Source organism: Lepus europaeus, chromosome 14, assembly GCF_033115175.1.
Source record: "Lepus europaeus isolate LE1 chromosome 14, mLepTim1.pri, whole genome shotgun sequence".
Lineage (NCBI taxonomy): Eukaryota > Metazoa > Chordata > Mammalia > Lagomorpha > Leporidae > Lepus > Lepus europaeus.
Window position 1 is genome coordinate 59085855 of NC_084840.1, and position 25684 is coordinate 59111538.

The window sequence follows — 25684 nt, forward strand, 5'->3', positions numbered from 1 at the left end:
TTCGGGAGGTAGAGCGAATCTCTCCCAGGGGAGAAGAGCTCAAGCGTAGAAAATAGGTCTTTACTGATTGACTCATTCATCACAGCTGTGTGGCAAGTGCATCCTAAACCCAGACCCAGGACTTGAAGGAGGAAAGAAGTAAGGAAAGGCTTTATATGAAAACTTCATCCTTGACCATTTTAGAACACAACAGACTAGCTTTAAGAGTGTCCTCAGAGGCAGAGGCTAAAGGAATACAAACAACTTAAAAGGATATTAGTCATAGGATTGTGACATGGACACAAACCATGCATCTCTTTCGAAGCCAGACTAACAGATATTTAATTCATTATATCAAACACATCTCATGCCTTATCAATTATTTACAACTAAAACTCATTAAATCATAACATTAAGAGGTACATTAAGGAAAAATATCGTCATACATACACATATGACAGAGCTTCTGCCTGCTGAGTCACATTCTGAACGCAACCGCAGTATTTACTTCCAGATGTTGTCAGAAACTATGATTTAATTGTCTTGCATTTGAAAGTAATAAGATAGATCAAGTATATTCCAAGCGCAATGTCTCATACAAAGGAAGCAGAACCTCTCCCGCTTTTTCTTTCTCTCTCTCTTTCTCTCTCTCACACACACACCATGAACACACTCCATTCCTTTCTCCATCTTATTCTTCTCTGCAACTCTTTATCACACAATGCATTCTATGTCTGCATACAAGGATAAATAGGTGCATTTATTAATAAACATGTTTATGTGTTTATTGTCATACAACCTTACCAGAACATAAAGACCCCGAGAAGACACTTGTATTTTTTTATATATTTCTGTAACCCCAGAAGCTAGAACTTGATAGCAATTCTACAAGTTTTTATAGAAAGAATGAAACTCCTTATGAGTTATGTATTAAACCTGTTTCTAATATACAAATACTGCTTTTCAAACAATGTTCTCCAATTCCAAATCCATGATCCCAAGTAATGTTCCAATAACTTATCCCTATTAAAATTCATTAACTTTAAAGTATACTAAGCTTAATTTATATAATAAATATTTAAACCATGAATGAGTGTGCATATGCATAAGGAAATACCTTTGTTAATATTTTATTACATTCACATAAAATAATGGACAGAAATACTGAGATACAATCCAGAGACAGAATCTAAAACCGAAAATACTCCCCACATTCAACATTTCATCCTTGAAATAACATTTGGGGGCTTGGTGTTGTGGCACACTAGGCTAAGCCTCTGCCTGCAGCGCCAGCATCCCTATGTGTGCCAGTTTATGTCCTGGCTGCCCTTGTTCCAATCCAGCCCTCTGATGGGCCTGGGAAACCAGTAGAAGATGGCCCAAGTGCCCCTGCAATCAGATGGGAGACAAGAAGGGAATGCCTGGCTTCTGGTTTCAGTTCGGCCTGGCTCCAGCCATTGCTCCATTTGGGGAGCGAACCAGCAGATAGAAGACATTTGTCTCTGTCTTTCCCTCACCCTGTCTATAACTCTAACTCTCAAAATGAATAAAATATTTTTAATTTTTATTTAGTAAATATAAATTTCTAAAGTACAGTTTATGGATTACAATGGCTTTTACCCCCCATAACTTCCCTCCCACTCACACCCCTCCCATCTCCTGCTCCCTCTCCCATTCCATTCACATCAAGATTCATTTTCAATTCTCTTTATATACAGATCGATTTAGTATATATTAAGTAAAGATTTCATCAGTTTGCACCCACACAGAACATAAAGTGTAAAATATTGTTTGAGTACTAATTATAGCATTAATTCACATTGAACAATACATTAAGGACAGAGATCCCACATGAGAAGTAAGTACAAAGTACACAGTGACTCCTGTTGTTGACTTAACAATTTGACACTCTTGTTTATCAGAAATCTCCCTAGGCTCTAGTCATGAGTTGCCAAGGATATGAAGCCTTTTGAGTTCGCCAACTTTGATCTTATTTAGACAAGGTCATAGTCAAAGTGGAAGTTCTCTCCTCCCTTCAGAGAAAGGTACCTCCTTCTTTGATGACCTGTTCTTTCCACTGGGATCTCACTCGCAGAGATCTTTCATTTAGGTGTTTGTTTGTTTGTTTGTTGCCAGAGTGTCTTGGCTTTCCATGCCTAAAATACTCTCATGGGCTTTTTAGCCAGATCTGAATGCCTTAAGGGCTGGTTCTGAGGCCAGAGTACTGTTTAGGACATCTGCCATTCTATGAATCTGCTGTGTATCCTGCTTACCATGTTGGATCTTTCTCTCCCTTTTTGATTCTATGAGTTAGTATTAGCAGACACTAGTCTTGTGTGTGTGATCCCTTTGACTCTTAGACCTATCAGTGTGATCAATTGTGAACTGAAATTGATCACTTGGACTAGTGAGATGGCATTGGTACATGCAACTCTGATAGGATTGTATTGGAATCCCCTGGCACATTTCTAACTCTACCATTTGGAGCAAGTCCGATTGAGCATGTCCCAAATTGTACATCTCCTCCCTCTCTTATTCCCACTCTTATATTTAACAGGGATAAATAAAATATTTTTAAAAAATAACATTCAGTAATCAAATTTCAAACCTCCAGAATGACAGTCTAAGAATATTCAAGAAGTTCATGGAAAATGTGTGCTGTGTAAAAATTAAGCATGTAAGTAATGTTATTATACAAAAATAAACCCATCTTTCAATTCCATTTTTCCATAAACTTTTGAAACCCTTCACATTTTCAAATAAAAATAACACTACAATACCTTTGTCAAATCCCTTTTTAACAACCTTCTTCTCTTTATCATATTCTATCTCACTTTCAAAGAAATTATGATGCTACAGTTAGTATGCAAGGCACATTCCTCTTTTTAAAAAAGATTAATTTATTTATTTGAAAGTCAGAGTTACATAGAGAGAGAAGGGAAATGCAAATGAAAACCACAATGAGTTTTTACCTCACCCCAGTTAGAAAGGCTTACATACAAAAATCAGCTAACAATAGATGCTGGTGAAGATGTGGAGAAAAAGGGACACTAATCCACTGCTGGTGGGAATGCAAACTGGTAAAGCCACTATGGAAGAAAGTTTGGAGATTTCTCAGAAACCTGAATATAGCCCTATACACGACCCAGCCATCCCACTCCTTGGAATTCTCCCAAAGGAAATTAAATTGGCAAATAAAAGAGCTGTATGCACCTCAATATTTATTGCTGATAAATTCATAATAGTTAAGACATGGAATGCACCTAAATGCCTCTCAAGAGAAGACTGGTTAAAGAAATTATGGGATATGTACTCTATAGAATACTATACAGCAGTAAAAAAAAAATGAAATCCAGTCATTTGCAATAAAATAGAAGAATCTGGAAAACATCATGCTGAGTGAAATAAGCCAGTCTTTAAGGGACAAATATCATATGTTCTCCCTGTTTGGTGACAAATAACTGAGCACCTAAAAGGAAACCTGGTGAAGTGAAATGGACACTATGAGAAACAATGACTTGATCAGCCCTTGTCCTATTTGTCAAGGAAAAACTTACTATTTTATTCCCTTTAGTATTTCTTGGTTCTACTTAATACCATTGGTTGAACTATTTAATTAACGCACAATTATTCTTAGGTGTTTAAATTTAACTGAAAAGTGATCCATGTTAAATATAAGAGTGGGAATGATGAGGTCTTTGCTAATTATATACTGAAGTGATCTTCTGTATATAAAGAGAATTGGAAATGAAAAAAAAAAAAACAACCTGGTGTTAAAATGGAAATGGCATAGAAAATTAATTAATTTGAAAAAAAAATTATGTAGGATCTCTGTCTTTAATGTGCTGTACATTGCTATTTAATGCTATAATTAGTAATCCAATGGTAGTTTTTTCACTTGATGTTGCTATATGGGCAAAATGTTGAAATCTTTACCTAATATATACTAAACTGATCTTCTGTATACAAAGAGAATTGAAAATGAATCTTTACATGAATGGAAGGGGAAAGGGAGCGGGAAAGGGGAGGGTTGCGGGCGGGAGGGAAGTTATGGGAGGGGGGAAGCCATTGTAACCCATAAGCTATACTTTGGAAATTTATATTCATTAAATAAAAGTTTAATTAAAAAAAAAAGAGTGGGAATAATTTGGGACATGCTCAATCGGACTTACCCCTAATGGTAGAGTTAGAAACGTGCCAGGGGATTCCAATTCAATCCCATCAAGGTGGCATGTACCAATGCCATCTCACTAGTCCAAGGGATCAGTTTAAGTTCAAAATTGATCATAAAGATAGGATTAAGTGTCAAAGGGATCACACACACAAGACTAGTGTCTGCTAATACTAACTCATAGAATCAAAAAGGAGAGAATGATCCAACATGGTAAGCGGGATACACAGCAGATTCATAGAATGGCAGATGTCCTAAACAGCACTCTGGCCTCAGAACCAGCCCTTAAGGCATTCAGATCTGGCTAAAAAGCCCATGAGAGTATTTTAGGCATGGAAAGCCAAGACACTCTGGCAAACAAACAAACAAACAAACACCTAAATGAAAGATCTCTGCGAGTGAGATCCCAGTGGAAAGAACAGGTCATCAAAGAAGGAGGTACCTTTCTCTGAAGGGAGGAGAGAACTTCAACTTTGACTTTGGCCTTGTCTAAATAAGATCTGTGTTGGTGAACTCAAGAGACTTCCATAGCCTTGGCAACTCATGACAAGAGCCTCGGGTGATTACTGACCTCATAAATAAGAGTGTCGATTGTTAAATCAACAATGGGAGTCACTGTTCACCTATTCCCCATGTAGGATCTCTGTCCTTAATGTGTTGTACTATGTGAATTAACAGTATAACTAGTACTCAAACAGTACTTTCTACTTTGTGTATCTGTGTGGGTGTAGTCTGTTGGAATCTTTACTTAGTATATACTAAGCTGATCTTCTATATATAACGATAATTGAAAATGAACCTTGATGAAGAATGGGATGGGAGAGGGAGTGGGAGATGGGATGTTTGTGGGTAGGATGGGGGTTATGGGGAGAAAAGCCACTGTAATCCAAAAGTTGTACTTTGGAAATTTAGATTTATTAAATAAAAGTTGAAAAAAAAAAGATCATATTAGGGGAAGCTGGGTAAGGGGCCTGGGGAACTATATATACAATTTCATAATTTCTAGCTTATATATTTAAAACTAGTCTGAAATAAGAATTTTAAGAAACCACAATAGTGATAGTATATTTTCATAAGCTTGTCAGAATTCAAACCATAAAATAATATGGGAAGGAATTATGGGAAAAATTAATGTATATGCTGATACTGATAGCCTTCATTCTCCAACTCAATTCTACTTAATGATACAGTACACTATACATCCTTCATTCTAAGAGTTTTCTGACATCATTTCAATCTAATTCCACTCATGTTAATAGTGCTTATGAGAAATAATAGGTAACCACATATACATACACAATGAAATCTGAAGAGGAGGTTAAAGATAATTCTGTTAGTATGTAAAATTTAAAAACTCATCATCAAACTGCAGTTTCAAAAACTGAAATTACATTCCTGTATGTTCAACAACTGTTAATGAAACAAGGCTTGGGTAATTGACAAAACCATTCAGGAACAGAATAGTTACTATCCAAATATCCCTAAACTGCTCAGAAGTAAATGTCACTTCTGACATCTCCTTAAAAATTCCCACTATTTTTTAATTAAAAATTGATTTTATTTTGGTTGTTTTACTTAAACAGCAAGATACAATTAATGAATACTGCCCAATCATAATTATAGCAATCAGTGATAAAAGAAAAATTTACACATTTGTTCAAAACTTCCCCAATATTCAAATGTCTGCCCAATAATCAAATTATACTTTCTTGTTTAAATGAGTCAACATATGTATTTTAGGTCATCACTATGCAATTCTCCTCAAAGGCAGATTGATATCAATTAAAGAAATGTTGCCTCCAGGCTGAGCAGTCCTTTGCGTGCCCCAGTTCCTCAGGCACTGGCAATGACTTAGGGTGAGAATAGAGAATGATTTTAAAATGTCCATGAATCAATATTAATAAGATTTGAAACAAAATGCCCTATAAATTTAAAAATTAAGGAATTGTTATGTCCACATAATTGTTCCATCCCACCATGTAATCAAGACAAATGTAACTCTTCTTTGTCAAGCAACATCTCTTAACGCTGCATGCTCTTCAATTCTGACTCATTTTCTCCCTGAAGCCATGATCTGACATCATTTTAATCTAATTTCACTCATGTTAAACATGTTATGAAAAGGGGCAAAATCAGGAGTGGGCATTTAGTCTACGGTTAAGATGCTGGCCTGGGTTTCAAGTCCCTACTCTGCTCCTGATTCTAGATCCCTGCTAATGCATGCCCTAGGAGACAGCAGGTGATGGAGCAAGTAGTTGGGTCCCTGCTATCCACATATGGGAGACAGACCTGGATTGCATTCCTTGTTCCCAGTTTGGCCTGGCACAACCATAGCCACAATGGACATTTAGATAGTTAACCAGCAGATACACAGTCTTTCTCATTCTCATTCTCTCTGCTTCTCAAATAAATGTATTTTTAAAAAGAGACATATACAGATTTATTCTTATTGCCAAAGGGACACATACAGATTTATTCTTATTGCCATAACAACCTAGAAAGAGTCCTGATATACTGATCTGAATATATACTGAGATTAAATTGGCATAGAATTATCAACATGAAATAAAGATCAGTACTTTGAGAAGATGGGCAGGCATAAACATGTATTCAATAAGAGAGTGAGTTCAGAGCAGTATTAAAACATATTTTAAATTTTTCCTAGTTTTCTCTGCAATGGTAATCAAGTACCTAAATGATTCTCTGTGAAAACAGTTTGGCCTTTCTTCTTGTGAAGTCTACAATCTACCATACTTTCATCCACATGCCCAGAATCCTTCAAATGTTTCCATAATATCTGACTAAATATGCTGCCCCTGTAATAATGATGACAGTAAGAACAACAATAAAACTGTTGATGTCTTAATATGCATCAAGTACTTTACGTGCATTTCGTTATGTAAGCTTTACATAACTACGGATAATATTAAACTGCATTTTTAAAGAGCAGAAAAACCGATGTTGAAATAAATTAAGACGCTTGCACAAGTTACACAAGAAGCAGAGCCAAGACCCTAATCCAGGACTGTCTAACCCTAGAGTCCAATTCCTTAACCAAAAATGTCTGCAGTGTCTATGAAAAAAGCTAAAAGAGCTCTAATAATCTCTTAGTCTAACTCTTCCATTTAGAAAGTCAGGGACTGAAGATCCAAAAGATTCTGGCACAGAATCTTGTAACCCCTAACTCCTATATCCCCTAAATCCCTAGGAATACACCAAAGCTTTTTTTTTTTTAAATTTGTTGTGTATTTTATCTATTTCTTTTTATTTGAATGAGAGAGAGAAACAGAGCTGAAAAGAGACATAGATCTTCCATACACTAGTTCAGTCCCCAAACACCTGTGACACAAAGGGTCAGGCCAGACTGAGGCCAGGAGCTAAGAATTTCTTCCAGGACTCCCATGTAGATGACAGGAACTCAAGTACTTGACCCATCATCTACTATATCTCAAGTGCATTATCAGTAAGCTGGATCGTAAGTAGAGGCAGAACTTGAACTCAGACACTCCATATCTGATACTGGTGTCCCAAGAGGAGTCTTAGCCTTCTGCCTTTTGCCCCCAACCCTGGCTAATGACATATCATCATTGTTAACACAGCCACTCCCTAACACTCCTTTGACTTCCATGATTAACTCCCTTAGTTCTCCAGCTACTATAATGCTGACTTTTTTCCCTCTTTCCACATCCTAAATATCAGTGCTCTATCAGTGTCTATTCTCAGCCTCCTGCCTGGTTAGTGTAGTCCAGGACTTCACACAGCTTTTCTAAAGCAAGGCCCTAGCTAAGGAACCCATCTCCCTACTCAAAGCTTCTCCCTCTCCACCTGAGTCAACATATGGTGGATGCCCATTCTTCCAAATATCACCCCCCATTCATTTGAGATTCATATTCAACCTAGACTTTTCTAAGTTAAAGACTCAGGCATCCCAATTTCATCCTCGATGGTCCACAGACACTCCATCCTCACTTGTGCCCAAAGTTTAACTCCGACCTTCACACCAAACATGTTCCATCTTTTGCAATCCTTAACACCATTTTTCTTCTCCCACATCAGAAATATCAGATTGCTTTGGGTTTGATGCATTCTCTTACAGTCCACATATAGTTTATCCCTAAACCTGCCATTTTACCTACACTACCATCAGTGAATAGGTGAATGACATTGGTTCATTTTGCTTTATGCTAATAGCCTAAACATATATTCTCAGTTAGGAAAAAGTACATCAAGGCAAAAATAAAAGAAGCAAGACTTAGAGTCCTGGGCTCAGGTACCAACCTCCGTTGCTCTTCACCGTGTTCTCCCGAAGGGACAGTGAGACATTCATCCATGTGTCCATGCAGCAGCCTGAGGACATCACCGCCAATCAGATACCCTGTAGGATCAAAGTTCAATAACATTTGGACTGCCATGATCAGTTAGATGTTGATAAGCCATACTTCATCTGGTCCAATCTTCTATTTTCATAGAGAAATTGTGAGCAAGGTTTAAGTACTTGGCCAAAGTCACAGACAGAAGTGGATGGTGTCAGTCACCCTGAGTCCCGTTAATGACAGTCCCATTAGAATACATGACCTCAACCACATAACATTCTCCATTAGCCATACAAACATGTATTGGATCAGATTTCAACCTACACCAGTGAGAATAACAACAGCAACAGCAGCAGAGCAAACGCAGATAATTCCCGGGGAAAATCTGCTGCATAAACGTGAGCATGATCCAGGCATGACCCTGGAACATGAGCAGTGTTGACATCAGCCCAACTGAGCAACACCCTGAGGCCGAGAAACTGAAGAAAACAATCCTGGGAGAGCTAGCACATCAAGCTCTACAAAGAAGCTAAAGCTTACGATTGCATAAAAATGAGATAGAGCTTAACACAAGCTTCACTTTTAAATAGCAACTTCAACAAGATTCTCAAATGTCATGTGTATGCATGATAGAATATTTTGACACAAGACAGCTCTAATGAACAATCAGCTCATTATCACAATTCTGAAGATGATTGTCAACCACGCATCTAGGACGGGCATGCTAACTGAAGCGGAGTTTTTACCTTGGGCTGCTTCACTTCCTGAGCTGATGGGGGCCACGCTCCAGAGCGTCTGCTGGAAGGCGGCATCTACATGCAAGCTGCCGTTCCCATAAGACAGGTGCTGTAGAGGCAAAGGGAGGCATTGCTTCAGGCTCTGGTAAGTCTTAATATGTAAGTGCTTCTGGCAACTCAAACTTTGCATTGCAGATCTGGACATGTCTATGTGAAGAGAACCTCTATTTCATCTCTGCTATTCAAAAATTAAAAGACTGCTGGGAAAGAAATAATAGAAGTTCTTATTTGTACTTGAGCGCTTCATTTTCAGTTACTAACTTAAGCTAGTAATCAGAAAATGTACAAATGAATAGCATATAGTACAGAGATTACTTGTATAAAGAGAGGGTTTTTTTGTGTTAATGCTTATTGATGGATGACATGGTACAAGCAGTAGGCACTTATAATCCAAATCATAATTAAGTTTTTACATATCACACTGTGATAGTATTTTGAAGTGAGATAGGTGAAATCTATTGGACCAGTGTGCTTTATGGAATCCTTTAGGAACTGTTATCTGCAATTTGATATAATACAACTTAGAGGGCAATATTTTCTAATGGCTCTCTAAAACCAGGCTAATAAATTTCTGACAAAACTCAAAAAATACAAATTTCAGGTTTTCCATCTAATAATAGAAAAATGTTAACATATCATAATTAGTGTCTTGTAGTCTTAAAATATGTTATCAACTGCAAATGAAGGAAGATAAAATTACAATTATAGAACAGTGTCTTGCTTATTTTACTCATCACTACTTGGCTTTCTCTAGGATTTCAAACACATATGGAACAAGCACCTGTGTTCTTGGAGTCTTTGCAGCGAGTCTCACCAATATCCTGCAATATTTCTGCAACTTTCCAAATACTACTAGCAAGCCTACGCTTTTAAAGACTTTGATCACAACATCAATTTCCCAGAAATCTGACCATCCTGGTTAGATGAAGACCAGCATGTGCTCCACAGGACTGTCAACACCCGAAGTACCTCTGCTGTCTAAATACACTACTCTCAAGTCCCCAGCAGGAAAAGTTCTTTTGTACTCTTTCTCTTAAAAGCCAAACTAAAGAAATTTTGACATTTCAACATATTCACAATCATCAGTACTTTTTTCAGCAAGCAGCTTAACAGTTATCCAGTCATTACATTTGAGTTTCCAATAATTGGCTCCTATCTCACTCTCCAATGTCAGTTGACTGGCTGCTTATGTACTAACTTTTCTCGACCTCGGCTCTGTCATTCTTAAGATGATCCCAGCTGAGATTCTTTATCAACTCATTTCTTTCCCAGCATGTTATAAATCTTTGATAATTTACAAATAAGTTATATCCCATCTGCTTCCTCAAATGAGTAAATTATATTTTCCCTCAATTATCACACAACATAGTTATTCAGGTTTTTTTTTTTTTTTTTTTTTTTTTGCCTCTTGTAAGCTATCCTGCACGAGTTCACAACTGTACCTCCAACATCTAGCAATGTTATTCAACAAGTAAGTATGCCAAGAAAAGAAACCAATCAAATCTTTAAAATCATAGTAGCTGGGGCTGGCATTGTGGGACAATGGGTTAGGCTGCCACTTGCCACATTCATATCACATATAAGAGTGCCAGTTTGAGTCCCAGCTGCTCCACTTCCCAATCAGTTCCCTGTTAACGTGGCTGGGAAAGCAGTGGAAAATGGCTCAAGTTCTTGGGCCCCTGCATCCCTGTGGGAGACTCAGGTAAAGCTCCTGGCTTCTGGCATCAGTCTGGTCTGGACCAGCCCCAGCTGTTGCAGCCATTTTGGGGGGAGGGGACTAGTGGCTGGAAGATCTCACTGTGTGTCCTCTCTCTCTATTCCTCTGTCATTCTGTGACTCTGCCTTTTAAATAAATAAATCTCTTTTTTAAAACTGAAAGTATCATAAACTTGGAAAATATTTTAAGTTTTTCCCTAAATATAATTATTTCAATGATGGTGAGCAAAAGACTGCACACACACAAAAAAACACTAATTATGAGGATACCTCAAAAAAGTTTGTGGAAAATGGAATAAAGGTGTTTATCTTGGTGCAAAAAATGTCTGAAATCCCTGCAGTTTTTTCATAATATATATTTTCAATGAACATCTTTTTTTTTTTTTTTTGACAGGCAGAGTTAGACAGTGAGAGAGAGATAGAGAGAAAGGTCTTCCTTCTGTTGGTTCCCCCCCGCCGCTCCGCCAAATGGCTGCCCGACCAGCGTGCTGCAGCTGGTGCCCCACGCTGATCCGAAGCCAGAAGCCAGGTGCTTCTTCCTGGTCTCCTATTCAGGTGCAGGGCCCAAGCACTTGGGCCATCCTTCACTGCCTTCCTGGGCCACAGCAGAGAGCTGGACTGGAAGAGGGGCAACCGGGACTAGAACCCAAGGTGCTGGTGCCGCAGGCAGAGGATTAGCCAAGTGAGCCGCAGCGCCGGCCTTCAATGAACATTTTGAAGACTCCTCACATACATTTTTACGCATTTTTCATCACTCTTTAAATTGAAAGATTTTGCTTTTACTAATGTATTTTCAATCCATTGTTTGGTGATGTTTTCATGAATCTTAAAAACTTTCTCTCTTATTTACATTTTATTTGAAAGGCAGACATGCACAGATATAGACAGACAGACAGATCAAAATCCTGATCCCGATCATGGTTCACTCTCCAACAACTGGAACTGGGTCAGGCCAAAGTTAAGACCTCAATACTCAATCTGGGTTATTCACATGGGTGTCAAGGACCCAAGTACTTGAGCCATTACCTGCTGCCTCTCAGAATATGCATTAGCAGGGAGCTGGATCAGAAGTGAAGTCAAGGCTGTAACCAAGCACTTCTAAATGGGATGAGGTATCCCTAGTGACATCTTAACAGCTGAGCCAAATGCTTGCCCCTGCTATGGTTTTTAAATTCTTAAATTCAAGCAAGGCTCTTAGCTCTGTGAATGGCATATAAAAACTGGTAAATTCCTATCATTATTTACCTAAGAGATATGTGCCTATTAAGAATGATTATAGACATTGAAGAAGAACTTTAACTGGCTAAACTCCAAGGTTACTGTGAGGAAGCAATGAGATAATGAATCAGAATATGCTTTTTATTAGAGTATGGGCTGACGCTGTGGCGCAGGAGGTTAATTCTCTGCCTTCAGCACCGCCAGCATCCCATTTGGGTGCCAGTTCTAGTCCTGGCTACTCCTCTTCCAATCCAGCTCTCTGCTGATGGCCCGGGAAGGCAGTAGAAGATGGCCCAAGTCCTTGGGATCCTGCACCCCTGTGGGAGACCCTGAAGAAGCTCCTGGCTCCTGGCTTCAGATTGGCCCAGCTCCGGCCTTTGAGGCCATTTGGGGAATGAACCAGCAGATTAAAGACCTTTCTCTCTGTCTCTCCCTCTCACTGTTTGTAACTCTACTTGTCAAATAAATAAAATAAAATCTTAAAGAGAAGCACTATACAAATAAAAGTATTGTTTATTGGATTAAAGTTAGCAAATAATTGAGTTGTTTGCATTCAAAACTGATTTCTGATTTTCTTTTGATCTAGTCACCTGTAGAAACAAAGTTGTACAACACCATCAACAAAAAGTACATAGTTATATCAAGAACAAAATAAAATGTGTTGACTTTACATATATAAAAAAGCAGTTATTGGTACTGCTATTGGTTTCCAAATAAAACTACTTCTCAAATCACATTTTATCAAAATTCATCAGCTTAACACACAGCACATGCACATAGCCAGAGCTTGATAAATGCTTATTTTTTACAAGCTGCACACCTGTATTGTCTTAGAAATTTGCATGGTGACTGTTTCTACCTACGTTGTTTTGATAAAATGTAGAAAAATGCTCCAGGCCCTGATAGCTATGCAACATAAAGCACTTCACTTAATCCAATAGTTCCTGTCACACAAAGCAAGCAGAACAGGAGAAACAAAAGGATTCTTCATAGAAATGTTTCAAAACTGGAAATAAATGTGCTGATAAACCAAAACTGGCTTACAACAGCCCCAAACCCACCCTATTTCCATATTTGCAGAGCAAAGGGGTATCAGCCACTTACTTAACCCAGACTCAATTACACACAATATTTTGATAGCACACTTTCTACCATCCAGTGTAGGCTTCAACTGCCATGTGTTTGGATTCTGATTTTTTTTTTTAATTATCATTCATTGTGATGTCAGGAAGTTGTTACGTGGATTTTCACATAAAGATTATAATTCCCAGTTTTGATTTGTTTTATTTATCAACTTTGAAATATATTATTTTGTGCTAGCAAAGTTCATGTATCCATTGATTTTAATTTTCTGCAAAATTCCAAATATGATAATTCTGTAACAAAGTTACAACTTACTAAATACCTTAAATTATTATATTGGCCTCATGACAAAAATAAAAACCGCATTCAATAATAAAACATGAACTTATTTCTTCATTCTCCCATTTCTATTCCCTATCCTTTGAAACAATGCAATGCCAACGATAGCCATAAACTCTTTTTGATTTTTAACATGGCAAGTATTTCTCACATGATAATTGGCTTTCCTAACTATCAAAATAGGTAATCATAACTTCCTTCATAATAGCCTTTTCATTGGCACAAAATTAAAACCACAGAATTCTGTATCCCAGATTAGATCTCATTTACATTCTATTAATAAAAAGAATCCAAGGCCGGCGCCACGGCTCACTTGGCTAATCCTCTGCCTGCGGCGCTGGCACCCTGGGTTCTAGTCCTGGTTGGGGCGCTGGGTAATGTCCCGGTTGCTCCTCTTCCAGTCCAGCTCTCTGCTGTGGCCCGGGAGTGCAGTGGAGGATGGCCCAAGTGCTTGAGCCCTGCACCTGAATGGGAGACCAGGAGGAAGCACCTGGCTCCTGGCTTTGGATCGGCACGGGGCACCGGCCACAGCACACTGGCCGTGGCAGCCATTTGGTGGGTGAACCAACGGAAAAAGGAAGACCTTTCTATCTGTTTCTCTCTCACTGTCTTAACTCTGCCTTTCAAAAAAAAAAAAAAAATCCAAAACAGGTACTATCATTATCATGAACAGGCACATCAAAGTCATGAGGGAAGCATGCCCACACATACTGGTAAGTGACATTTACATTCATGTCACATCACCCTCCTACTAATAGAGATTTATGCACAACGTATCAAATAGGGATATAAGGCTGCTTATAAGCCATTTTCCTAAATGACTGGCAAAATAACCCTAAAAGAGGTCATTTTCTTGGCCTGTCATTTGTCATATCATAAGTCCATGATCCTACTTTGCACACTTACCAGGTACCTTTCAGAGGACACGCTGACTAAGATGAGGTCATCTCCAACTCGTACTTTTTCTCCCTCTGACCGCTGCTTTGAGGCAGGATGTATGGTCCACCAACAAGCCTCGCCTGCAGAGTGGTAGAAAAGGTAGACCCAGAGAAACTCTTAATTTAGAATCTAGTTTCTTTTGAATAAATTAATCTTAGATCATGAAAAATCAAAAGAATTGAAAAAACTGAGCAAGCCTTAAGACAGTGAATTGAAGATTCTTCTCATAGAAACTTGAGTGTAACAGTGCCATTTCCCCCACTAAGAGTTTCTTTATTTACATGAACTTAAGACCAAATCCCCCAGTCTGATCTGACTTATTCTTTACTCAATTACATACTATTACACTGTTCACAATGCTCTCTGGGAAAACATTTATTTTGTTGGCATTTTACTTTCAAAAGGACTTGAGGTTTTGTGTTCTGACAGCTGCATTATAACTTTTTTTTTTAATCTCTCAGTAGACTTTGGGATCCTGATTCAAAAAAAGGACACAAAAAGTTGTCATCTAGAAATGTTACTCATCCTGTCCTCCTGTTTGCCTGGTTTTATTTTGCTGTTTTAAAATATGGTAGCTTCTATTATCCTGAGAGTGAAATATTAAGAAAATTCTACCATGATGGACACAGCATGAAAAGATTTTATAGAAATTAAGAAATTTCATTTAGACCAAGTCAATCATAATTCTTATTAAGCACAAGTGCACTGCTCATTCTTCAGTCCCATTACCCAAGACAGATGTTTATACAACCATTCTTCAGTTTGTTCCATGCGACTTTTAAAATTTAAATGTGAGTTTGAACAATGAAAATAGTGTTTTCATGATATTTGTAATATAATAGTTATCAATTTCTCCCGTTTACCCTGCTTTATTGTTTTTTCAGAACACATTTTTTTTCTTCACTAATTCCACAGGGCCAGAATGTAAATTTCATAATAGTAGGGACTGAGTTTGTTCACTGGAGTTTTCCCAGATCCTTCTAGCATGGTGTAGGCACTCAATAAAAATTCCTTGGGTGAATGGGTAAGTGAATCATCAAATACTATTTCTTGACCATTCTTACAGCCAGTATGTAATCTGTCTTGAGATGTTTGCCTACCACAAACCACATACTTGAAAGTCACGTGGCAGCATTCCTTACCTGCACTCATTCAAAGCACATTTTTAGAGTTGGAGATTTTTTTTTCATTCAGTCACGCAAACATTATAAAGCACCCACTGTTTTCTAATCATGATATTAGTAGCTGGGGATACATCAATGAATAAAGAAGAAAAAAAGTATCTCCCTTGTGAGTGTAATTCTGATGAAGACAGGCAGACAATGCATAATAAATACAATAAATAATTCAGTAATACAGAATAAGTCAGGAGCTATGAGAAAAAAATAGAGTAGAATAAAAGGATCAGGACGCAAGGTGAGGGACTAACTTGTTTTGACTATTACATAATCACATCAGTGCAGGAAAACAAAATTCTAGATCACATCTGATTTTTAAAGAAAGAATCAAGGTTTTTCTTTCTCATTTAACTGTGTTGAAATACACCAACACTAAAAACTACCAAAAATACAGAGCAATAACTAAGCCTCTATAAAATGATATAAAAATCCAAATAATATGTTCATCTTTTTGATACCTGGGATTCTGAGAATTTCTTGGACAAAACAGTATGTTGGGCTATTAAAACAGGTAATTAGGCTGGTAAATGTAGCTTTATTTTTATCCATTCATCATTTGTGAAAATGTAGAGAATATCAGAAAAGTTTTTTAATTTCATTTTAATTTGTAAAAGGGAAAGAGGGATGAGGGGTAGTTTCATTCCATACTTGAAAGGAACAATTTAACAGTTGCCCCATTTCCTTCTATTGTTTTTTCACTAATTTTTTATTTACAATTCCAGATAACATGTGTGCTCATTGTAAAAGATAAAACAGTCACTTGTACAGAGGCATAAAGAAACAAACAAAGTTCTCAGGGCACGGAGAACAGGCCCACAAATGTAACATGTGTTTTCATTTTTTTGATTCTCCAAAAGGATACGTTAACATGAAAGTTCATAGAAAAATAGAATCAAAAGATGAATTTATTTCAGTGCAATGCATAGTTTTTTTCATAATATACACTATCCATGAATTTTTGAATACCCCTTTATACATACATATTTTATTTCAACACATGGGTAAATAGATGTTTTGACAAATACATAGCACAATGCCCTGTGGCAGAAAATGAAAGATTTTCCTTTTATATCACTTTATTAAAAAGTGCTGACATGGTATTTGTTATATTTAGACTTAAACATATTTTAAGATGGAAAAGACATGCAGTAACACTTCATAAACTCATCAATGTACATTAATATGATTAACTCCAAGAGAATTGTATAGTAGGTACTTTTCTATCAAGTCTAGTGCAAACATTCAATATCCAACTACTTATGTGGGAATGACCAGGAATAATACACTTTACATTAAAAACTTTAATTAGACAGTATTTATTTTGTTTCTGATTCCAGCTAAGGCACCTCTGATCATGTCTCATAACTTCTTCCAGTCCATGCCCCACCCAGCTGTCCTGAACACAGCTTCCTGTGGCACATGGTGCTCACCTGTGGTGTCCTCTTGCAAGCCAACATCGAAAGCCAGTTTATCAGTTGAAGATCGAGAGGTGGATAGGCAACACAGATACTAAAAAATATAGAATCAGTAGATGTCATAAATGATGTAGGCACGTCATTCTTTTCCGACACGTAACTTGGCATCCTTCTATCTCTGTTGATTACTCTTTTCTTAAAGCTCTATAAACTCCATGCAAAGCCCAGGCTTCTAAATGCTTATGAGGCAGGGCAGTACTTACACAGCATGCATTAGAAGCAATATTCTAAAGGCAATGTGGTCTTTTTTCCACTCATAAAAGACTACAGAAATGTGCTCTGTCAGAACAAGAAGACAAGAAACTGGGGACGTGTTTGTACATCTCTCACTTCATGTGATATTCATGATCATCAGCAAAAGAATAACGTGATCTGACAGTTAGAATTCTTTCTCTCAACCAAAAAACTGAAAACGATTCACTTTTATCTTCCAGTTTTATTTTCATTTAAAAAACCAACTCACTGGGATGGAATCCATCCTGAATTGATGTTGATGTGCAGAATGCTGCCTTACAAGTTTCACCATGTGTAAACACATGTGTATGGTTTCCTAAGAGTGATCCACCACTCACAGGACAGCATGTCCATTTCCCTGACCATTGGTTTTCCTAACTGGGTATTCTTGGACCATTTTTCAGGCGAACTCCTTTACCCTCAGCACAGCTTCAAAAACTGACTTCAGCATTATAAGGAGGAGGACACAAAGGTAAATGTGGAGGGAGCTCAAACATTTTACAACCCATACCAAGCAAGTGTACCACCAGGAACAGCAGGGATCCTGCAAAGAATACCTAGGGACAGCACTGGGAATCTAGTAAGTCCAGCCATTCCCACCCTTCAGAGAATTACTGGACAATTCATGCAAAGCCTGGAAAAATGAATAATATAGAGCAAGATCCATCCAGGTAGGTAGGTTTCTTTATGTGTGAGAATGCAGAATATAGATGGACCCACTGGGGGCAAATATGCTTACATTAGGTATAAGACACCACCATAGGAGTGTAGAGTCAAATTGACCTCGAGACTCTGCTTTTGTCTCTTGACTACAAAGCACTAGATCCCAAGGCCAAAGGAAAGATTCAAGGGCCCTCAGACCAGTTTTTAGCTTGTGCAAGAGTATGGGTCTGACTTAATGACAGGGATCTCACAGTGGTCCTTGAGGTTTAGAGACGTTAGACATGAACTAGTTTAAAGGACTGTGTATCTTTACCAAAAAGTAGCAACTTCACAATACTCAGACTTCCCAGGCTCAAACAAAAAGTGATTCATATTAACATCTTCTATAATACTTTTCAATAATACTAACGTACTAGGCACTGTAAATATTAACATACATTCCCTTCTCTAATGGTCACAGCATTGCTGAGATGGATATAATCACTCCACAGAATGTGAGTCAACTTCCATGAGGGCTATATTCTTCATACGAGTATAGCCCACATCTAGAACACAGTCTAGCACCAACAGGTGCAGAATAATATTTATTATCTGAGTGAATGAAATTTCCAGATGCAAACATAGGTTTAAAGAGGTTCCCTGAGGTAACCCAGACTTCTCAGCATGTGGTGAAGTGAGACTGAATCCAGATCTAACAACCAATTCCAGGATCTTTACGTGCTGTGTGTGGTTTCCCCAAAACAGGCCAGAACATTATTATTTCCTGCAGTTCATGTGTTTTGATTGCCATGGAAGACCAAATTTTTTCCAAGGAATTTTAATATATCATTGCTCTATATGTACAAGTGGTATTTATATATTTGTCTTTTATCTAGAACTTCATTAAACTCTTTTACTTTATTTCATATCTTGCCATGACAACCAAAAGTTCAAGAACAATGTTAAATAGTAATGGTAGACAAAATGATAGATACATCTTATCCTTATTTTTGCTCATGTGTTTTAGTCAGTTTTATTAAGAATGACTTCAGTATTTCATAATTATGATGTTGGCTATAGACTTAACATCGATATCCTTTATCATTGAGGAAATGATCAGTAATGCTGATTTTTTATCAGGAATGGGTGTTGAGCTTTATTAAAGATCTTTTTCAGCTGAGGTGATCACAATTTTTCTTATTAAACCGATTTACATGATACAGCATATTAATGCAAATGGTATTACTGATGTGATCAGAATATTTTTTATAGTTTCTTATAATTTAATAAAACTCTTAAAAGGATGTAATCAAAAGTATTTATATAAAATATGAGACTTCAGAGTCCATAAAAAATGGAAAAAATGTACATCTTCATGAACTTTCAAAATTTGTTTATATAAAATTTGTTTATATAAAAACAAAGATCTGTGTTCCTTTAATACACAGGAGAGAGAAAATCAGAAATTGGTGCCAGAGAGGAGCCCAATGGATAACAGTAAAACAAGCAGCTGATGTAGAAAAACAAAGAATATCTAGAGAAGAAGCAGAAGTTAGTATACAGAACTGACACTGCAGATTACAGGTAGTTTTTTTTTTTATCATATATGTCAGCAAGGATATCTGAATTCTCTAATACGTGAACTGTTTAAAAACAAAGTCAGAAAAGAGAAATAGTTTTAATTGACTCTTACATGTCTCTTAAACCTATTCTATAAAAAGTAAAGTATTAAAATAGGGGTCACATTCATATAATAGAACGAAAGGATATTAGACAGAATCTAATCTACCATTCATCTTCTAAATGAAAAAACTAAATATGGTAAAAGACACTAGAGATTACATACAACAAAAATCAGGAATGCTATTTCTTAAATGATATTGCCAACATAACCTGATTATGTATCTCCAAGTTAACAAGCATGATCATATAAAAGAAATAAAATGTCTACTCACCATGCCACTATAGGAATGACGTAGCAATATGGCATGACCATACAGGAGTGTTCGATGGCCACCACCTTGAGCAGTCTGATAGAGAGGAGAAAAACACAAAAAAGCAATTTAAAGTCAATTAAATGCTCTTTTCACTTTCAAGGAAAGTTTAGTGGCAAAGAATGCAGTCAGAGCTACTACAGAAGCAAAGTGTTGTGGAAATAGTGCTTCAATTGGCATCTATTAAGAAAACCTGTAGGGTTAGCATTTGATCTAGTTCTTCAGGAAGGAATTTGATTTCAGCAATGAATTATCATAATATACAATCATTTATTCATCATTTACTTTATTATTTGGTCTCCTGCTATGTTATGGTCTCCACTGAGCAGGAAGCATGGTATCTGAGTCAACATTATATTCTGAGTATCTATCTAACTGCCTGACACAATAACGACTAAATGAACACTGATTCAATGCATGAGTCTTCCTAAAGTAAAAAACTGATCATATGGCCTCCTGGCTTAAAGACTTTCCATTCTGAACAGCTGCTTATAGAAAAAGTCCCATTGCCCTCTGTGAATTAGAAGAGTGCTTCTGAAATTTTAGCATGTCAATACGCTCACCTGGAGAGCATGCATGCTACAACACAAATTCCTGGGTGGGCATTAGCAATGAGATTCTGAGCCAGTTCTCAGGAATATAAAGACAAGTCCCATTTCAAAAATCCCCCCAGTGGTGCTGATGCTGTTCTGAGTACTGGGCTCCTGGTATCAGCCTAGCCCAGTGTCAACCATTGCAGCCATTTGGAGAGTCAACCAGCAGATGGAAGACTCTCACTCTCTCACTCTCACTCTCATTCTCTTTCTCTCTCTCTGCTTGTTAAATAATACATATTTTTTAAAATTAAATTATTAAAAAAGAAAAAACGAAGGTTTCCTTTAGAGAGCACTTATTATTTCCTATTATAAATTTGACTTACTGTAACCAAGAACCACTTCTTCTTTTCTATACCTCTCAGATGATCAATAGGGTGAATATTACACAACAGTGTAAAATAAAATCATACAAGTGGATTTAAAAAGGTCAAGTCCTCAAATAAAATCCAAGCAACATTGCTGTACATATTCTATTTATAATTTTAATACCAACTTAGTATTACTTGGAATTCCCATGCTTCTAGATTTCTAGGGTCTTGTAAAAAAATGTCCATGTAGGGACTAGCACTGTGATGTAGCAGGTTAAGCCTCTGCCTAGGGCACTGGTTTTCCATATGGTACTGGTTCATATCCCAGCTGCTCCACTTCTGATCAAGCTCTCTGCTATGGCCTGGAAAAGTAGTGGAAGATGCCCCAAGTGCTTGGGCCCCTGCACCCATGTGGGAGACCTGGAAGAAGCTCCTGGCTTTGGCCTGACCCAGCTCCGGTCATTATGGCCATTTGGGGAGTAAACCAGCGGATCGAAAATCTTTCTTTCTCTGTCTCTCTCTTGCTCTGTCTTTAACTCTGCCTCTCAAATAAATAAATAAATCTTCTTTTAAAAAGTCCATTTAGAAATCCATTTTATAAGGAAAAGTTTTACTGTAAATTCTACTTTTACATTTATTTAGAATAATAGCTATGGGGCATAATTTATTTATCTATTATTATTCTCACTGCAGGGGGACAAACTGGATTATTCCAACTACATTTGAGGGATTACCGTCATAAGCTTAAAAGGTAACAGGGCAGAAAACCATGAACTATAAATTCAAACAATAAAGGAGATCAACTAAAGTAGTTTTAAACACAAATGAAAATTATTGACTGCGTTTTAATCTTTCTTATTTGGTTTCTGTGTTTTTTTTTTTGTATTTTTAAAACATTTTTTGAAACTGTAGAGTCTAGTAAGTATTTATTAATTTAAAACACATACATTTCTCAATTTCTCTCAACTTTTAGAATAAAAGTAAAATCATGTAAGTGTTACAAAAAATATGGCAAGTCTATAAAATAAACAAAAATTTTCTACTATACAACCCAAAATAACCACATTCTACTCTTTAAATCCATCTACTATGTATGCCTTCAATGATACAGCCACATGTTTATTCTTTTCTTCTCATTTGTTTGTCTTTATAATCTTTTCATCTTTCTAATTTGGTTGAGAAACAAAAAGAGGGTTGGCATTTATCAAATTTATTTAGTGCAAGAATTTCCTGTTTTATTTATACAAGAATCCTTCAACACAAAATAGCCAGCATAATCCGTAGAGTGAACATTCTAAATGGAGATAAAAAAATTTGTTTTAGCAGAAAAAATTCTTAACATTTAACAACATATTTGTTATGTAGTTTAATCAAAAATTGTGATTCCTTAATTTAAATTTAAATGTTTCATGGTTTGAAATAGTTTGAAAAGTGAAGAAAGCCGGGGCTGGTGCTGTGGTATATGGATAAAGCTGTTTTTTGTGGTGCAGACATCCCATAAAGGCTCCAGTCTGAGTCCTAGCTGCTCCACTTCCTAGACAGCTCCCTGCTAATGCACTGGCAAAGCAGTAGAGGATGGTCCAAGTTCCTAGGCCCCTACACCCACATGGGAGACCTAGAAGCAGCTCCTAGCTCTTGGCTTCAGATTGGTCCAGCTCCAGCCTTTGCAGCCATTTTCACCAGATAGATCTCTCTCTCTCCCCTCCCCCCAACTCTGTCTTTTTTTTTTTTTTTTTTTTTTTTTGACAGGCAGAGTGGACAGTGAGAGAGAGAGACAGAGAGAAAGGTCTTCCTTTGCCGTTGGTTCACCCTCCAATGGCCGGCCGGTGCACCACGCTGATCCGAAGGCAGGATCCAGGTGCTTCTCCTGGTCTCCCATGCGGATTTAGGGCCCAAGCACTTGGGCCATCCTCCACTGCACTCCCGGGCCATAGCAGAGAGCTGGCCTGGAAGAGGGGCAACCAGGACAGAATCTGGCGCCCCGACTGGGACTAGAACCTGGTGTGCCGGCACCACAAGGTGGAGGATTAGCCTGTTGAGCCACGGCGCCGGCCCGACTCTGTCTTTCAAATAAATAAATAAATAACTTTTTTAAAAAGTGAGGAAAACTTCCAAGAACAAAAAAAAAAATAAGTATATATGCACAACCATGCTTAAAACAAAGCACTACAAATCACATGTCTTACCTTCATCATGAATTTCTGTAGGGGCATAAGGAAAAGAGAGAAAATATTACATATAAATCATTTCAAAGACTTATTCCAAAATCATCTTTGTATAGACTCCATTATTCTAAATGGAGTATACGAAAAGTAAACATAAAAAATACATTCACTGTGTTGTCCCAACAAAACTTAGTATCAACTACATGCTAGAGAAAAGCTGTAGCAAGCAGAACTCAACACGTTCTTACATTAGCTCGTCCTCTTTCTGTGAAAACATGCCACTACATTTCAATGTGTGAATCTAAGCATATCTAAGCATGAGGAAAGGTATAATTTTGAACTTTCCTGAGAGTGCTTAAAAAAACTTTCATTTCGGTATAAAAATGAAATAACATAAATAACAACCCAATTAATTTTAGTAAAAGTAGAGGATTAGAAACAGGTAAGGTAGGGTATAAACTACTATGCCACAATGAGCTGCTCATATTTCATGCAAAGTAACAATAAGCAATTCTCTAGAATACTACATTTTGTGAGATATGAATTTCAAATAAAAATCATAAAGACATTTCTCTTTTTCTCTTAATATGGCACAATCTCCTCTCATGAAGTATATCACATGACTTTCTTCTAGAAAATATAATATGTATCCTCCTACATTTTTTTAGACCCCTAACATTTTCTTGACTTCTTATTCCTAGAAAGATATACAAATATTAAAAAAAACTAAGGAGAAATGATGCCATATTTCTAAACTTAGGGCTAAATTTACTTCTCAGGAACATGTTTAAGTCTTACAGAGAAAAGACAGACATATTCATATTAGTTTTAAAGACATCAGCAAATTAGTTTTCTGATATAGGTATTTCGAAAGATGACAGCCATTGCCCTGAAACATGCATACACAGTAATATGATTGTCACTAAATGGAAATCCCCTTGAGACTCATATTTCAGTTTTCAAGATTATAATTTTAAAGGGAAATTATAAAGAATCATGTCATTCTTGCAGAAAATACGGGCTCTGTAGTTACATTTTTGTAATGGATATTAACAGTCAACTATATTGGAAACTATTTTTCCATGCAAAACTGATCAAACTCAAGCTTACATATGACACACTAATGATGGAGCTATCATCTAATGAGAATCAGGAAAAATAATTTTAAGCCTTAACTCAAACAAACACAAAACTGCAACCCTTTGCCACAGAACATTGTTTAGGTACTGTCTCCATGAGCTCTTATTTTTAATTGAAGTATGTTTGGGGGATTTAAGAAAAAATATCCTCAGTCTGATTTTTGTGAAACATCTGAGTGATTTTAAACTTGTAGGAGATAGAAAAAGAATGGTCAGTAGAGTTAGTGAATCTGTTATTCCGAATTCCGAAAGTTGTGTCTCCCTTCAAGAAACACAAGCCATGGAGGAGAGGGATCTACATGTACAACCAAACAGGATGCACACTGCAAAATAAGCAAAGGTGAAAATATCCATCTGCAGAATGAGAAGGAACTGCAGATGGAATGGAACACATAATTTTCAAAAAATATATAAGAATATCAAAGATTATTTCTGGCATTATTGACTTTAGCTTTGTGTACAAATGATTTATTGGCCAATTTGGCTTATGTACTAGACATTATCAAGGTTATGTCATTATGAGATGCTTCAAAGGGATCATTCAAGGGCAAAAAAGAAAGGAAAACACATTAAAACATAAAGGATGAATATGTGACCTTAATATAAATGAAGGCATTGCTTAGGTATGATGAAAAACAACAAGCAGATAAAGAATAACTAAAAACCCTTTAGAAGTTGATGACATGATGAAAATAAAAAAAATAAATTCACACATAAATATTGGAGGATGTAGCCTCTTTAGGTATAGAAAACTCATTTTTATGTTTACATATATTTCATAAAGGGATTAATTATTTGATTTTATTCATCAAATTTCTATAAGCTAAAATACAGTGAGAGATGATATAAAGGTGATTATGGTATAGAAATACAGCACCGATTCTGACCCATATCTTGTAGAAGAATTTTGTGGATGATGATCAATTTGTACAGAAATACAAAGGGGGAAATTTTAGTTCTTTGGGGTAAAACCAAAAGTGGCAGTAACTCAGTTAATTCAATTACTTCAAATTGACAGGTTGGATAAAGATCCAAATATTAGCAAGAGCTAGGGGCATAACCAAATACATGCTACATCATCATGAAAACCAGGAAGAGAAATTGTTCTCATTAAGGTTCAGCATAAACATAGTCACCATTGGGAGTCAAATGGAGGACAAAAAGCTGCAGAATCATCTTTAGTCTTTCAGCACTAGTCTCTGGAAGTGGTAGATCCATAAGACCTAACAGGTTTTCTTAGCAATTACACATGATTATGAGTGGCATAACAAATAAAACAGCACCATATATTATAAATAAATAAAATCCTCTACCATAATTATGTCTTTCAGTTTGACCTTGGTTTTTTAAAAACTGGTATTTCAGTTTCATGAAATGAATACTGATTTTATAATCTAT

At 36.8% G+C, this 25684-nt stretch overlaps 1 protein-coding gene across 1 annotated transcript in view; it reads right to left on the minus strand.

Moving 5' to 3' along the window:
• Nucleotides 1–25684, minus strand: part of RYR2 (ryanodine receptor 2) — a 776922-nt gene that overhangs the window by 451353 nt on the left and 299885 nt on the right. The window contains exons 5-10 of the mRNA XM_062210679.1: nucleotides 23169–23183; nucleotides 20040–20114; nucleotides 17164–17242; nucleotides 14523–14635; nucleotides 9210–9309; nucleotides 8429–8525 (exon numbers count right to left, since the gene is read on the minus strand). Of these exons, the coding sequence (XP_062066663.1) occupies nucleotides 8429–8525; nucleotides 9210–9309; nucleotides 14523–14635; nucleotides 17164–17242; nucleotides 20040–20114; nucleotides 23169–23183 (479 nt within the window). The remainder of the gene's footprint in view (nucleotides 1–8428; nucleotides 8526–9209; nucleotides 9310–14522; nucleotides 14636–17163; nucleotides 17243–20039; nucleotides 20115–23168; nucleotides 23184–25684) is intronic.